The sequence below is a fragment of the Aquarana catesbeiana genome, linkage group LG06, assembly GCF_042186555.1.
Source record: "Aquarana catesbeiana isolate 2022-GZ linkage group LG06, ASM4218655v1, whole genome shotgun sequence".
Classification (NCBI taxonomy): Eukaryota; Metazoa; Chordata; class Amphibia; order Anura; family Ranidae; genus Aquarana; species Aquarana catesbeiana.
This window is the reverse complement of record NC_133329.1, coordinates 56,669,450-56,684,057: the sequence shown is the minus strand read 5'-3', so window position 1 is coordinate 56,684,057 and position 14,608 is coordinate 56,669,450. Positions and strand designations below refer to the sequence as shown.

At 43.2% G+C, this 14,608-nt stretch overlaps 1 protein-coding gene across 1 annotated transcript; it reads left to right on the top strand.

Annotated features, from left to right (window-relative positions):
* The first annotated feature begins 277 nt into the window (after window positions 1-277).
* Window positions 278-12,366, top strand: LOC141148450 (uncharacterized). The gene is made up of 2 exons (XM_073635943.1): window positions 278-9,936; window positions 10,411-12,366. The coding sequence occupies exon 1, from the start codon at window positions 7,058-7,060 to the stop codon at window positions 8,990-8,992; it is 1,935 nt and encodes a 644-aa protein (XP_073492044.1). The 5' UTR covers window positions 278-7,057; the 3' UTR covers window positions 8,993-9,936; window positions 10,411-12,366.
* Window positions 12,367-14,608: the final 2,242 nt, after the last annotated feature.

Here is a 14,608-nt window from a genome sequence, read left to right as displayed (position 1 = left end):
TCTCCTGACAAGCAGGCAATATTAGCCAGCTCCTGGCTACACGTTTCTAACTGTAGCCCTGGGGCACACTCCAGTAGTGTAACTGATTCCTTTTTCCTCTGCAGACTCAGGGTCAATCACCCTTTCAGTCACTTTTGGTACTGGACACTCTTCAGTTAGGGCATCCCCTTGTCCCATTCCTGTTCAGACTCTCCTGAGGGATCCCAATCCTCCTCCTCTAGCAATTCAAATCCATCCCCAAACTTGGGTGACCCCAGGTCTGTCCCCTTCTCATTCTTTTTCTCCTGAGGCTCACCTGGTGCCATCGCAGCATCTGGCTTCCCAGGTGCTCTATCTCTATATGGGCTTCTCCCATATAGTGCTAGATGTTGTGTCTCCTTCCCTAGAGCAAATCTATGCCCCTGACCAGAGGTATAGCTGGCTGTCTTCTGTCCTGGCCCTAAAGACAACTCGGCCTTACCCGCGCTAAGCGCTGATAGATTTGCTGACAGCCTCTTGCCCTGCTGCAGCTTTTCCAGACAGTTCTGCCATTTCAGTGCAGAAACTGCTGTCCCAATTAACTCTTAGTACATTTGGTGGTAGATCTAGCAGTGCTTCTCCACAGTGATCACAGCAATTCCATGCCTCTATTTTAGCGGTTACCTACCTGCACTGCCCGCAGGCTATTGCAATGTGCTCAGACCCCTTTGTGGTACATAGGGCCAAGCACTCTTTGTGTGCCAAGTGCACTCCTGTATCAGTGAGCAACTCCTCCTGCAGCACTGCCAGCCAGTCTGGATACCTCCGAGCAGTATCACTCTGGGTAGTTGTCACGATCTGGTAACCAAAAAATCAGATGTGTGCCGCCATCTTGGTGCTCTCACGTGTTGCCCACATGCTGAACGCTCCTTCTCCCACGTCTGCACTCTACCTCTGCAGCTCTGAACTCCACCTCCAGTCTCTTTGATGCCAGAGCCTCTCTCGCTCCACCCACCCAAACTCTTTACAGTCCACTAGAAAATGCACCCGCCTGGCAGTGGTTCTATCTAACAGAATAACCTTGCCCCTATAACACACTATTGCATCAATCCTCTTCTGTATCCACATACACTAGACCGTCCACAGAACATGCCAAACTCCAATCCTCTCATTGGTTGCTGATAGCAACGGCTGCATACACTAAAGCAGCCTTTCTCAACCAGTGTGCCGCGGCACACTGGTGTGCCGTCAGAGGTTCTCAGGTGTGCCGCGGGATCAGGGGAGAGAAGGGCTGTCAGATGAGCCTGATCTCCCGATCTCCCGATCCCCTGCCGAACTGTACATCGGCAATGTGAGAAGCTCTGTCAGCCTCAGCAAAGTGAAAGTAAAGAGCAGGGGAGTGTGCTGTGCTCTCTGCTTCCCCCTACAGTGCAGTACCTGGCTGAATGAGGAAACTGGAAAGGTACTGTGCTAGAAGCTAGATTCGTTTTAAAAGGGCTTTTTACATGTGTCTGTGTGTGTGTGCATGTGTACATGTGTCTGTATGTGTCTTTGTACATGTGTGTGTGTGCATGTGTCTGTATGTGTGCATGTGTCTGTATGTGTGTGTGCATGTGTCTGGTATGTGTGTGTGCATGTGTGTGTATGTGCGTGAGCATGTGAGTGTCTGTCTGTATGTGTGTTTGTACGTGTGTGTGTGTGTGTGCATGTGTCTGTATGTGTGTGTGTGTGCGCATGTGTCTCTATGTGTGTGTGTGTTTGTACATGTGTGTGTGCATGTATGTGTGTGTGTGTGCATGTGTCTGTATGTGTGTGTGTGCATGTGTCTGTCTGTATGTGTGTGTGTCTGTATGTGTGTTTGTACATGTGTGTGTGCATGTGTCTGTATGCGTTTGTGCATGTGTCTGTGTGTGTGTGTGTGTGCATGTGTCTGTATGTGTGTCTGCATGTGCGTATGTACAAGTGTCTGTATGTATGTGTCTGTATGCGTGTGTGCACGTGTATGTGTCTGTATATGTGTGTGTGCGTATGTTACTTTTAATCCTGACACCCCCCCCCCATTCCTGTACCATCAGAACTGCTTTTGTAGGTATTGTTTGTGATAGCAGCAAGGACTGCTTCTCCTCTGAAAAGCAACCTATGCACAGATCGCTTTTCAGAGGCATTTGACAGGCGGTAAAGAGGCATTATGTTGCCTCCTCACCACCTGTTTTAATGCAGCATCACTACACCGCAACCGTGCAATGTACACAGTTGCAGGGTAGTTGCAGTTCAGCCCCATTTACCCTGGGTATACCTCCAGTTGCAGCCACATGTGTACACCCCCAGTTGTTGTCTCTGCAGCTAAAGGGGAAGAATTTGGGAGTGGTAAAAACAGCTTAAGCATGTGCTTTTACCACCCCTCCAACCCAACATGTGAACAAGCCCTTGGTTCACATCTGTGTTGCTGCGTGCTGCGTGTAGTGCAGCCCATTCATTTTAATGGGCTTCCCTAACCACAAAAATTCAGGGAAGGAAATCCCCGACCTTTTTTTTTTTAAATTGCACCGCACCAAAAGCACCCCACATTTTCCAATGTGTAAGGTACCATTAAGATTTAATGGCACCCCTAAAGAGCAGAGCATTTGTCTGTGTGTCAGGAACGAGTGCGATTTTGCGCATGTTCCGCGACACACAGTATTGTGAACTAAGCCTTGGACTGGGGTGCCTCAAGACTAAAAATACTTTTTAAGGGTGCCCCGACTGGAAAAAGGTTGAGAAACACTGCACTAAAGAGAAATCCCAGACGGGCCCCCACATGTAGTGCTCACCTCCAAAAGGGCCTGCTGATTAGCCCCAGGTTCTTTTCCCAGGTTAGTGAAACAGCAGCCAGGTACACAGCAACAATCACTTTTTCTGGCTCAGTGAACAGTCTAGGGGTTTGTCTTTTTGAGATTTGTTGTTGAAAAAAATTGAATGGGGCAAAGGGAGCTGTGGGATACTCCAGTAACACTGTTCAGCAATAAGAGGACATTCTCAACTTTGTCAAAGCTTCTTAGCCCAGTCCCCAGTTGCAGCTAAGGCAATGAGCAACTCTGAGATACTATAAGGATTGCCCTAGTTAAGCAAGAATTAGCACCGATGCACAAGGGATAGTAACAGCAAACAGTCACCAGGATCCTAGACTCGAGTCTGTACTCTCAATGTCCTTGGATACTTGGATGCCTCCTTCCAATATCAGCCAGACATACACCCACAAGCCCTCCAGACCAGACTCCAGGTCAAATCCCTTGATTAGTTCCAGAGATTCTTGATAAAATAGGTCCCCCAGCTCTGGCATAGCTGGGACCCCGATAAGGACAGGTAGAAAATCAGCTGTGATGCCTAGAAGGACAGCAGCCCTTCAGGCTGGGAACTTCTCCTCCTGGAAAAGAACAGGGCTGCCCCAGACCCCAGACTATTTATGTACTCCCCAGCCATCTAGTAGGCACCCTCCCAGAGGAATTGGCTGAGATAACGTAAATATTCAGGCTGCCAATTTGCCTTTTCCTGCCCACTACATTCTAGAATCCACCAGAAGAAATGGGGAACTAATCAAAACTGCATCCAGTGAAGTCCAGAACAACCCAAAGCAATCACAAACTGCTCCACTGATTGCAGAGGAGCCAAAAACAAAATGTAAACACACAAATGTAACAACCTACCTATCTAAGAGGGTGTTACACTCATTAGGTTTGGGGGGGGCTGCAGAGGATGTATTACTTTTCTTACCCCTGCTTTGCTCAGCTCTGGGGCTCTTCTTCCTCTTGTACTCAGGGCTGGGGGAGGTCCCTCAGAGTCATCACGTACAATAAAGGGCTATTAACCTTGTATTGTACATGAAGGAGGCAGAAGTCCGACCATGGCCAAGAAAGCATTAGAGAGGAGGCTTAGAAGGATTAGTGGGACCTCAGGAGGGACCCTGATGAAGCAAGCAATGGGGTAAGCATTCCATCTTACTCATTCACCCCTACACTACAAGCGTAGATTTTGTCTAGATCCTGGAGTTGAACATTAAATGGGTACCACTTGAGAGCTGAATCAATCCCCTGCATATATCTCATCTATATAACACAACCTCTATTTTACCCCTGCCATTCTCTTGGCAAGTACAAATTACTGTTATTAATATTCCGAGTTTATATTATCTTTAAACGATATCATAGTTATTCAACCATCATCGCAATCTAATAAGAAATAGCCCAGTTTCTACTTTTGTTGTATTTTCCTTAACCAAGAAGAGCCCTGGTTATCATCAAAAATCATTTGGCTGGCCAAAGACCAGAGCACTTTTTGCGATTCGGCACTGCGTCGCTTTAACTGACAATTGCACGGTCGTCGTGCGACGTGGCTCCCAAACAAAATTGGCGTCCTTTCTTTCCCACAAATAGAGCTTTCTTGTGGTGGTATTTGATCACCTCTGCGGTTTTTATTTTTTGTGCGATAAACAAAAAAAGAGCGACAATTTTGAAAAAACGCATTATTTTTTACTTTTTGCTAAAATAAATATCCCCAAAAAATCTATAAAAATTTTTTTTTTCCTCAGTTTAGGCAGATACGTATTCTTCTACATATTTTTGGTAAAAAAAAAATCGCAATAAGTGTATATTGATTGGTTTGCGCAAAAGTTATAGAGTCTACAAAATAGGGGATAGTTTTATGGCATTTTTATTAATAATTTTTTTTTTTAACTAGTAATGGCGGCGATCAGTGATTTTTATCTTGACTGCGACATTGTGGCGGACACGTCGGACAATTTTGACACATTTTTGGGACCATGGGCATTAATACAGCGATTAAAAATGCACTGATTACTGTAAATTGTCACTGGCAGTGAAGGGGTTGTTGTGAATTCATGAAGAAACATATTTTATATTTCCTGGCAGAAACATGAGAGATGCTTAGGCCTCAAACAGCAGATGAACTGTTGCCTTTTTGACCTTTAGGACAAAATGGACGTTCTCATGTTTGAACAAGCCCTTCTCTACTTCTTCAAATATTGAAGACTTTTACAAGCATGTATTGTAAAGGAAACTGTTGGAACAATGGCTGCCCTCGTCACAAAACAAGGAGATATTTACATAGTATGGGGAATAAACAAAAGCTGCCACAGGACACAAGGTTATATAGACTTTTCTCGCATAGAGATAACCTAACTTATTGTGTTCGAGTGAAGAACTGTTTAAATAGCTAACACCTTGGCTAACAAAGCTCATTGTATGAACTTTTAGGATGGTTTAGACAAACAAGTCATTTCTAAACACCCAGTGAGAATGTTCACGGTCCATCTCAACACGTTAGAGAAAGTTGAATATTGTGCCAGTCAAAAATATTTTAAAGTATCGATAAGGTTATTATAAGTCATTTTAAACTATCTATGACATTGTAGGTCACAGAGACATTATAATGTTGGCGTCTGCGGACCCAACAACTTTGCTATGAAGAAAATGGATATAAAAATGTGATTTTATAAGTAGAAGTATTTTAAGTAACGAATTAGTATTAGGAAAAACATATAATCATGATTATAATCATATAAGATTGTAGCCTACACTTAAGATAAACAAATGTTCAGTGGAGATACCAGAAGTTATACAGGTATTCATATAGATAATCATTTTTATGTGGTATTGATGAAATATATAACAATGTGTGTATTTCCTAGATAGACCAGTTTTTACAGATATACATTTATAGAGATACAATTATATAACCAAGTTATGTAATGATGATTAATCAAACTTATACTGAGTGTATTTTACATTAGACCGAGTACCAGAATATTTAAAGGTATATACTTATCCTTACCATTATACACCTTATGAAAATAGAATGTATTAATTAATTAAAGGATGGACTCAAAACACGTGTGAGACACCTGGTGGCTGAAGGTGGTATTATTTGAACTCACTAAATTTCCAGAGGAAGTTAATCATTACGTCTCCTAACCCAATGGGAAGTGAGCCACCTCCTTTTGGGCAGAGCCATTATAATTTTTATGGTCTTATTATCTGAAATGGTAATTAGAGGCAAGGAAGATGGCAGGAAGGGAACAACGAAAGGAGGAAGGGAGCTCAGGGGGAGAGCTCAGGGATCCACCCTGAAGGGGGGACACTGGGAGACAATACACTCCCAGACTGACACTCATGCACCATGCATGAATACATATCTTTACATTCATGAAAATTCCTCAACACCTAATACTTAGAACTCGGAGGTCACAAGAAGTAAATCCTCTTTAGGAGTATCCATTTTGAAACTGCGGCAGCCATCTTAACTCTGGTAACCAGCCAATAGGAACTGTAGCCATCTTGGAATGGGTAATTATGTCATGTTGATTTTACCTTGTATGTTCTCTCAAATATTGATATGTTCTCTCAAATATTGATGTATTGAATATTTTACAGTGGATAATCATTCTCCCGAATCAATAACCGCCTTGTAGATTTTTCTCTAAAGATTCAAATTTTTCATTATATTTTTCTTTTTGCATAGTTGCCACATTTATTGACAAAACAAACATCTAATTTATTTCACAATTTTAACCACTTACTTACCTGCAGCAAAGTAAGGGTTGCACGTGTGAAATACAGACGTTCTGTTTTATTGTCAAGTTCATAAGGTTATTGATTCTACTGAGAAGTTATCATGGTGGTATTAGGTCATAGGGACGGTACGCCCATTTTGCAAGTGTTTTTATTGATTTTCAAGACGTTCATGTAACCCAATCGGTATCGTAAATTCATGTGATTATTTGTGTTTGTTTACCAATAAATTTCTATTTCGTATGACCACACGTCTCCGTGAATAAGTTTCACAAGCATAGACTGTGTCATATTGATTTTGTATCTTAAAAATATCTTCGTTAAAAATTACTCAAGGATAATTATTGTGCGGGAAACCTGTCCTTAAAAAGGCACAACTTATTCTGACTGAATATTCACGACATAATGGAGGCACTGCTGAGATAACGTCGATGTTTTGTACAAGATCAATCATAGTTATAGTGGTGACATACATAATATTTTGCATGAAATTATTAATTATTAATTAAAAAATTTTTTTTTATTTTTATGCCAAAATGTCTGGTCAAAGTGAATTTTATGTTGATGGGGATTATCAAGAGTCAGCCCTTAGTGGTAGTATGAGCACTCAGGAAGAATTGATACAGGTACAGGAAATGTTGGAAATAATTTATAAAATGGAAACGGCGGATCAAGCCGGAAAAAGTTTGTCTAATGAGTCTGATCTAAAAGTATTTGTTAAAGGCCTTAGAAACCACGCCAATAATTTAAAAAAGGGCATGTGGACTGTAGGATGGCAAATCCGTGGACTCACAGACAGATTCCCTGAGGTAAAGGGAATAAAAAGGTGTGATCGCCTTCTTGTGGAATTATGCCTTATCCTGATGTATCTTCATAATGAGTTTAAATATCAAAGTACCCAACAGAGGAATGATATCTTAGATTTTCTAGATAAATTTGAACAATCAGAAAAAGACGCTAAAATAATTATGGACGGACTTCACCAAATAAGTAAAAAGTGGGAACAATTAATAGAGCAGAGGGAGAGCTTTCTGCAGGAAAACGAGTCTCCTGATGAAAATTGCCGAGTAATAGGCAGTGGAAATTTAGGAAGTTGCCGAGTAATAGGCAGTGGAAATTCAGGAAGTTGGCAGGAATCCCTAATTAGGCAATTAGAAAAATTAATAGAACAAATGAAGTTTATGCCCCAGGGTAATACTCAGATACGCATCCCTGAAAGGGACGAGTTTGACAGTACTTCAGAATCTGACTCTGAATCTGATTCTGACTCTGATTCTGAATCTGAAGGTTGGGAGTCAGACGATGAGGAGGAATCAGAAAAAGAATCAATATCCTACCCCAAGCCATCTGTAGAGCAAAGGGGGGTAAAAAGTGAAGCACCACACGAAAGGGGATCTAACCAGTTTTCTTTGGGATCAGAGAAAAAGACAGACACCCCTAACCAAGACACAGCAGAAATAATAACATTTGTAAATGATGCTATCCCAGTCTTTAGTGACGAGTCTGACAGTACTTCAGAATCTGACTCTGAATCTGATTCTGAATATGAAAGTTGGGAGTCAGACGATGAGGAGGAATCAGAAAAAGAATCAATATCCTACCCCAAGCCATCTGTAGAACAAAGGGGGGTAAAAAGTGAACCACCACATGAAAGGGGATCTAACCAGTTTTCTTTGGGATCAGAGAAAAAGACAGACACCCCTAACCAAGACACAGCAGAAATAATAAAATTTGTAAATGATGCTGTCCCAGTCTTTAGTGACGAGTCTGACAGTACTTCAGAATCTGACTCTGAATCTGATTCTGAATATGAAAGTTGGGAGTCAGACACTGAGGAGGAATCAGAAAAAGAACCAATATCCTACCCCAAGCCATCTGTAGAGCAAAGGGGGGTAAAAAGTGAACCACCACATGAAAGGGGATCTAACCAGTTTTCTTTGGGATCAGAGAAAAAGACAGACACCCCTAACCAAGACACAGCAGAAATAATAAAATTTGTAAATGATGCTGTCCCAGTCTTTAAGGAAGAGGGATCCATGTGCGTTATTGACCACATCGAGACCTATGAAAATACCCTATCAGTTTTAGGCCTAGATGATGACCAGTCTAGGATTAATTTCTTGCCGTGGGTATTTGAAACCAAACACCGTAGATTCTGCGAATCTTTAAAAGGTCTGTATGGTGCTTCATGGCAAGAAATTAAACACCGCTGTCATCTAAAATTTGGCCCATATGAAAATGTTACTGCGGCTACAGCGGCTATACCCAACCTCAGATGTAACAGTAATCAAAGCCCCAACGAAAATCTGGCTGTGTTCAAAAATGCTTCCCACGTAGCAGAAAAGGAGCCAGATCACAACCACCCTGAGTTTAATTCCACATTTTTCGAAGCCCTACCTAACTACATAAAAGTGAGTTTAGCAAAAGATTACAAAGGGGGTTTCATCGGAGTCGTTGGTAAAAGAGAGTAACAATTTGTATTCTATCCAACAGACTGGTGAAAACAAAGGGGGGCCTGAACCCTCGAATAAATTTGCGGATGAAATTCATGTATCTCCTAAATCATTACATGTTGAGCTTCAGGAGGAGACATATGCTGACATAGTCAGAGGAGACGTGCCAAAGAGTTTCCCCAGCAGGAGACCAGATACCCCACCAAATAGAAGGGAGGAGCAAAGACCACCTCGGGAGTATCACCCATGGGATCCTGGCCCAAAGTTTGAAAGAAACTATAGGGTGTATCTCCCACGGGTCAGATTTAAACCTAAGGGTAGACACCCTCACCAGTGTAATTGGCCCCGGGGGCCTACACAGGTAAATAGGGAGCAATCACAGGGTAGGACACCCCAAAATCCCCGGAAAAATAGGGAGCAACTAAGGCCCAGACAACTATCCCAGAATGAAGACAGTGGCTCTGATGGGGATATGTCTGATCAAACTGAGCCAGTAGCCCCTAGAAAGTACAGAAACCGGGTTCCACGACCCAATTCTGATCAACCTGTAAGCAATGCAAAATCCAAAATCGTTCAAATTATGAATATGTTACACGGTTTTATTGCTGTACGGAACGTGAATAGCATTCTTCAAGGGGCAAATCCTGTGGCCAGCCAAGGGCCACAGAGCCTTTGAAGTGCCCATGTTAAAATAAATCAGAGGAATGCACTGAATAAAAGGTACAGGAGACAGAGGCTCTAACACCATGTTTTTTCCCAGGTCACAGTAATGAGGATCCAGAAATCCCTACCGGGGGATGGTGGTTGTTAGATATTAATTATTCTCCTATTTTTCAGTGGTCACTTCATTCCTCTGACATACACAGGTCACTCCAAACAGCCTAATTTCAAGAAGTCGCCTAAGACGGTGATTCCAGAGGAAGACCGAATCCTAAAGACAGATGAGGAGTCACCCGCATAAGGTAGTTTGATTGCCTCAAACGAATTGTATTGACACCCCAAAGGGGGGAGATTTTATTTGTTTTATTCCTCACAAGTAGAAGGTTGACTATAATGTCAAATATCTTAGTACTGACAATAAGTGTCACATGTCAAACTTAAATGTTTTAATTATTATTCCAGAACCGCTACAAGTAAGCTAAAAAAAAAAAAAGATTCTGAAGAATGTCAGTCATTCATGTCTGGTATCCACAGCTCTAAAGAAATGTCCTCATGTTAATAAGCCCTGGAGCTTGGTCTCCCATAGCAAATGTTTCATACATTGTCCTGCTATCCAGAGTGTTTAGTTAAAGGACTGATGACACAATGGAAAAAAAAAGGGGCTCTGGGGAAGCCCAGGATACCAGCTTAACACTGAGATCTCAAACACAGATCATGTAAAAAAAAAAAAGGAGACTATATATGTCTTTTCTAACGGAATCCATTTTCCCTTACAGGACTAAGATGTCCTTGAGCTGGTCAACAGAACCGAGAGTCCAATGTGTGTGAAACATCCAGAGAAGGAACCGTATGGGGGATTCCGGAACACCACTGATGGCCAGTCTACACGGACAAACCTACCAGGACGGCCAAGACCCAAAGGTGCCCGAAGTGATCCATTTCCGGCCAACCAACGGATGACGGCCCTGAGATGCACACATCAATCACCAACCCATTTTGTGTTTTCCCTTCAAAGAATTACACCCACATGAAGGTGTCTACACCCTTTAAACATAGATCCACGATCTGGATCCATCTCCCCAACTAGAATTACAAAACTAGAAGGAAGCCATATTTCTTCAATATGTGGCGGTGGTGAAGTCTTTCAAACGACTCCCGGCATTTGAACACTTCACAAGGGGGGATTTGTTGTGAATTCATGAAGACTCATATTTTATATTTCCAGAAACATGAGAGATGCTTAGGCCTCAAAAAGCAGATGAACTGTTGCCTTTTTGACCTTTAGGACAAAATGGACGTTGTCATGTTTGAACAAGCCCTTCTCTACTTCAAATATTGAAGACTTTTACAAGCATGTATTGTAAAGGAAACTGTTGGAACAAAGGCTGCCCTCGTCACAAAACAAGGAGATATTTACATAGTATGGGGAATAAACAAAAGCTGCCACAGGACACAAGGTTATATAGACTTTTCTCGCATAGAGATAACCTAACTTATTGTGTTCGAGTGAAGAACTGTTTAAATAGCTAACACCTTGGCTAACAAAACTCATTGTATGAACTTTTAGGATGGTTTAGACAAACAAGTGATTTCTAAACACCCAGTGAGAATGTTCACGGTCCATCTCGACATGTTAGAGAAAGTTGAATATTGTGCCAGTCAAAAATATTTTAAAGTATCGATAAGGTTATTATAAGTCATTTTAAACTATCTATGACATTGTAGGTCACAGAGACATTATAATGTTGGCGTCTGCGGACCCAACAACTTTGCTATGAAGAAAATGGATATAAAAATGTGATTTTATAAGTAGAAGTATTTTAAGTAACGAATTAGTATTAGGAAAAACATATAATCATGATTATAATCATATAAGATTGTAGCCTACACTTAAGATAAACAAATGTTCAGTGGAGATACCAGAAGTTATACAGGTATCCATATAGATAATCATTTTTATGTGGTATTGATGAAATATATAACAATGTGTGTATTTCCTAGATAGACCAGTTTTTACAGATATACATTTATAGAGATACAGTTATATACCCAAGTTATGTAATGATGATTAATCAAACTTATACTGAGTGTATTTTACATTAGACCGAGTACCAGAATATTTAAAGGTATATACTTATCCTTACCATTATACACCTTATGAAAATAGAATGTATTAATTTAAAAGGATGGACTCAAAACACGTGTGAGACACCTGGTGGTTGAAGGTGATATTATTTGAACTCACTAAATTTCCAGAGGAAGTTAATCATTACGTCTCCTAACCCAATGGGAAGTGAGCCACCTCCTTTTGGGCAGAGCCATTATAATTTTTATGGTCTTATTATCTGAAATGGTATTTAGAGGCAAGGAAGATGGCAGAAAGGGAACAACAAAAGGAGGAAGCGAGCTAAGGAGGAGAGCTCAGGGATCCACCCTGAAGGGGGGACACTGGGAGACACACACACTCCCAGACTGACACTCATGCACCATGCATGAATACATATCTTTACATTCATGAAAATTCCTCAACACCTAATACTTAGAACTCGGAGGTCACAAGTAGGGATGAGCTTCGAGTTCGAGTCAAACTCATGTTCGACTCGAACATTGGCTGTTCGCAAGTTCACCGAACAGCGAACAATTTGGGGTGTTCGCGGCAAATTCGAATGCCGCGGAACACCCTTTAAAAGTCTATGGGAGAAATCAAAAGTGCTAATTTTAAAGGCTAATATGCAAGTTATTGTCATAAAAAGTGTTTGGGGACCTGGGTCCTGCCCCAGGGGACATGGATCAATGCAAAAAAAAGTTTTAAAAACGGCCGTTTTTTCAGGAGCAGTGATTTTAATAATGCTTAAAGTCAATCAATAAAAGTGTAATATCCCTTTAAATTTCGTACCTGGGGGGTGTCTATAGTGTGCCTGTAAAGGGGCGCATGTTTCCTGTGTTTAGAACAGTCTGACAGCAAAATGACATTTTGAAGGAAAAAACTCTTTTAAAACTACCCGCGGCTATTGCATTGCCGACAATACACATAGAAGTTCATTGATAAAAACGGCATGGGAATTCCCCAAAGGGGAACCCCGAACCAAAATTAAAAAAAAAAAATGACGTGGGAGTCCCCCTAAATTCCATACCAGGCCCTTCAGGTCTGGTATGGATATTAAGGGGAACCCCGGCCAAAATTAAAAAAAAAAATGACGTGGGGTTCCCCCTAAATTCCATACCAGACCCTTCAGGTCTGGTATGGATTTTAAGGGGAACCCCGCGCCAAAAAAAAAAAAAAACGGCGTGGGGTCCCCCCAAAAATCCATACCAGACCCTTATCCGAGCACGCAACCTGGCAGGCCGCAGGAAAAGAGGGGGGGACGAGAGTGCGGCCCCCCCTCCCTCCTGAACCGTACCAGGCCACATGCCCTCAACATTGGGAGGGTGCTTTGGGGTAGCCCCCCAAAACACCTTGTCCCCATGTTGATGAGGACAAGGGCCTCATCCCCACAACCCTGGCCGGTGGTTGTGGGGGTCTGCGGGCGGGGGGCTTATCGGAATCTGGAAGCCCCCTTTAACAAGGTGACCCCCAGCCCCCCCCCTGTGTGAAATGGTAAGGGGGTACTTATGTACCCCTACCATTTCACGAAAAAAGTGTCAAAAATGTTAAAAATGACAAGAGACAGTTTTTGACAATTCCTTTATTTAAATGCTTCTTCTTTCTTCTATCTTCCTTCATCTTCTGGTTCTTCTGGTTCTTCTGGCTCTTCTGGTTCTTCCTCCGGCGTTCTCGTCCAGCATCTCCTCCGCGGCGTCTTCTATCTTCTTCTCCTCGGGCCGCTCCGCACCCATGGCATGGGGGGAAGGCTCCCGCTCTTCTCTTCTTCTTTTCTTCTCTTCTTCTCTTCTTCATTTTCTTCTCCGGGCCGCTCCGCAATCCATGCTGGCATGGAGGGAGGCTCCCGCTGTGTGACGGCGCTCCTCGTCTGACAGTTCTTAAATAACGGGGGGGCGGGGCCACCCGGTGACCCCGCCCCCTCTGACGCACGGTGACTTGACGGGACTTCCCTGTGACGTCACGGGGAATGCCACAGGGAAGTCCCGTCAAGTCACCGTGCGTCAGAGGGGGGCGGGGTCACCGGGTGGCCCCGCCCCCCGTTATTTAAGAACTGTCAGACGAGGAGCGCCGTCACACAGCGGGAGCCTCCCTCCATGCCAGCATGGATTGCGGAGCGGCCCGGAGAAGAAAATGAAGAAGAGAAGAAGAGAAGAAAAGAAGAAGAGAAGAGCGGGAGCCTCCCCCCCATGCCATGGGTGCGGAGCGGCCCGAGGAGAAGAAGACAGAAGACGCCGCGGAGGAGATGCTGGACGAGAACGCCGGAGGAAGAACCAGAAGAGCCAGAAGAACCAGAAGATGAAGGAAGATAGAAGAAAGAAGAAGCATTTAAATAAAGGAATTGTCAAAAACTGTCTCTTGTCATTTTTAACATTTTTGACACTTTCTTCGTGAAATGGTAGGGGTACTTATGTACCCCCTTACCATTTCACACAGGGGGGGGCCGGGATCTGGGGGTCACCTTGTTAAAGGGGGCTTCCAGATTCCGATAAGCCCCCCGCCCGCAGACCCCCACAACCACCGGCCAGGGTTGTGGGGATGAGGCCCTTGTCCTCATCAACATGGGGACAAGGTGTTTTGGGGGGCTACCCCAAAGCACCCTCCCAATGTTGAGGGCATGTGGCCTGGTACAGTTCAGGAGGGAGGGGGGGCCACACTCTCGTCCCCCCCTCTTTTCCTGCGGCCTGCCAGGTTGCGTGCTCGGATAAGGGTCTGGTATGGATTTTTGGGGGGACCCCACGCCGTTTTTTTTTTTTTTTTTGGCGCGGGGTTCCCCTTAAAATCCATACCAGACCTGAAGGGTCTGGTATGGAATTTAGGGGGGACCCCACGTCATTTTTTTTTTTTTAATTTTGGCCGGGGTTCCCCTTAAT

Excerpts from the sequence above, each read along its gene's own strand:
- LOC141148450 (XM_073635943.1), top strand. The coding sequence starts at position 7,058 with ATGTCTGGTCAAAGTGAATTTTATGTTGATGGGGATTATCAAGAGTCA.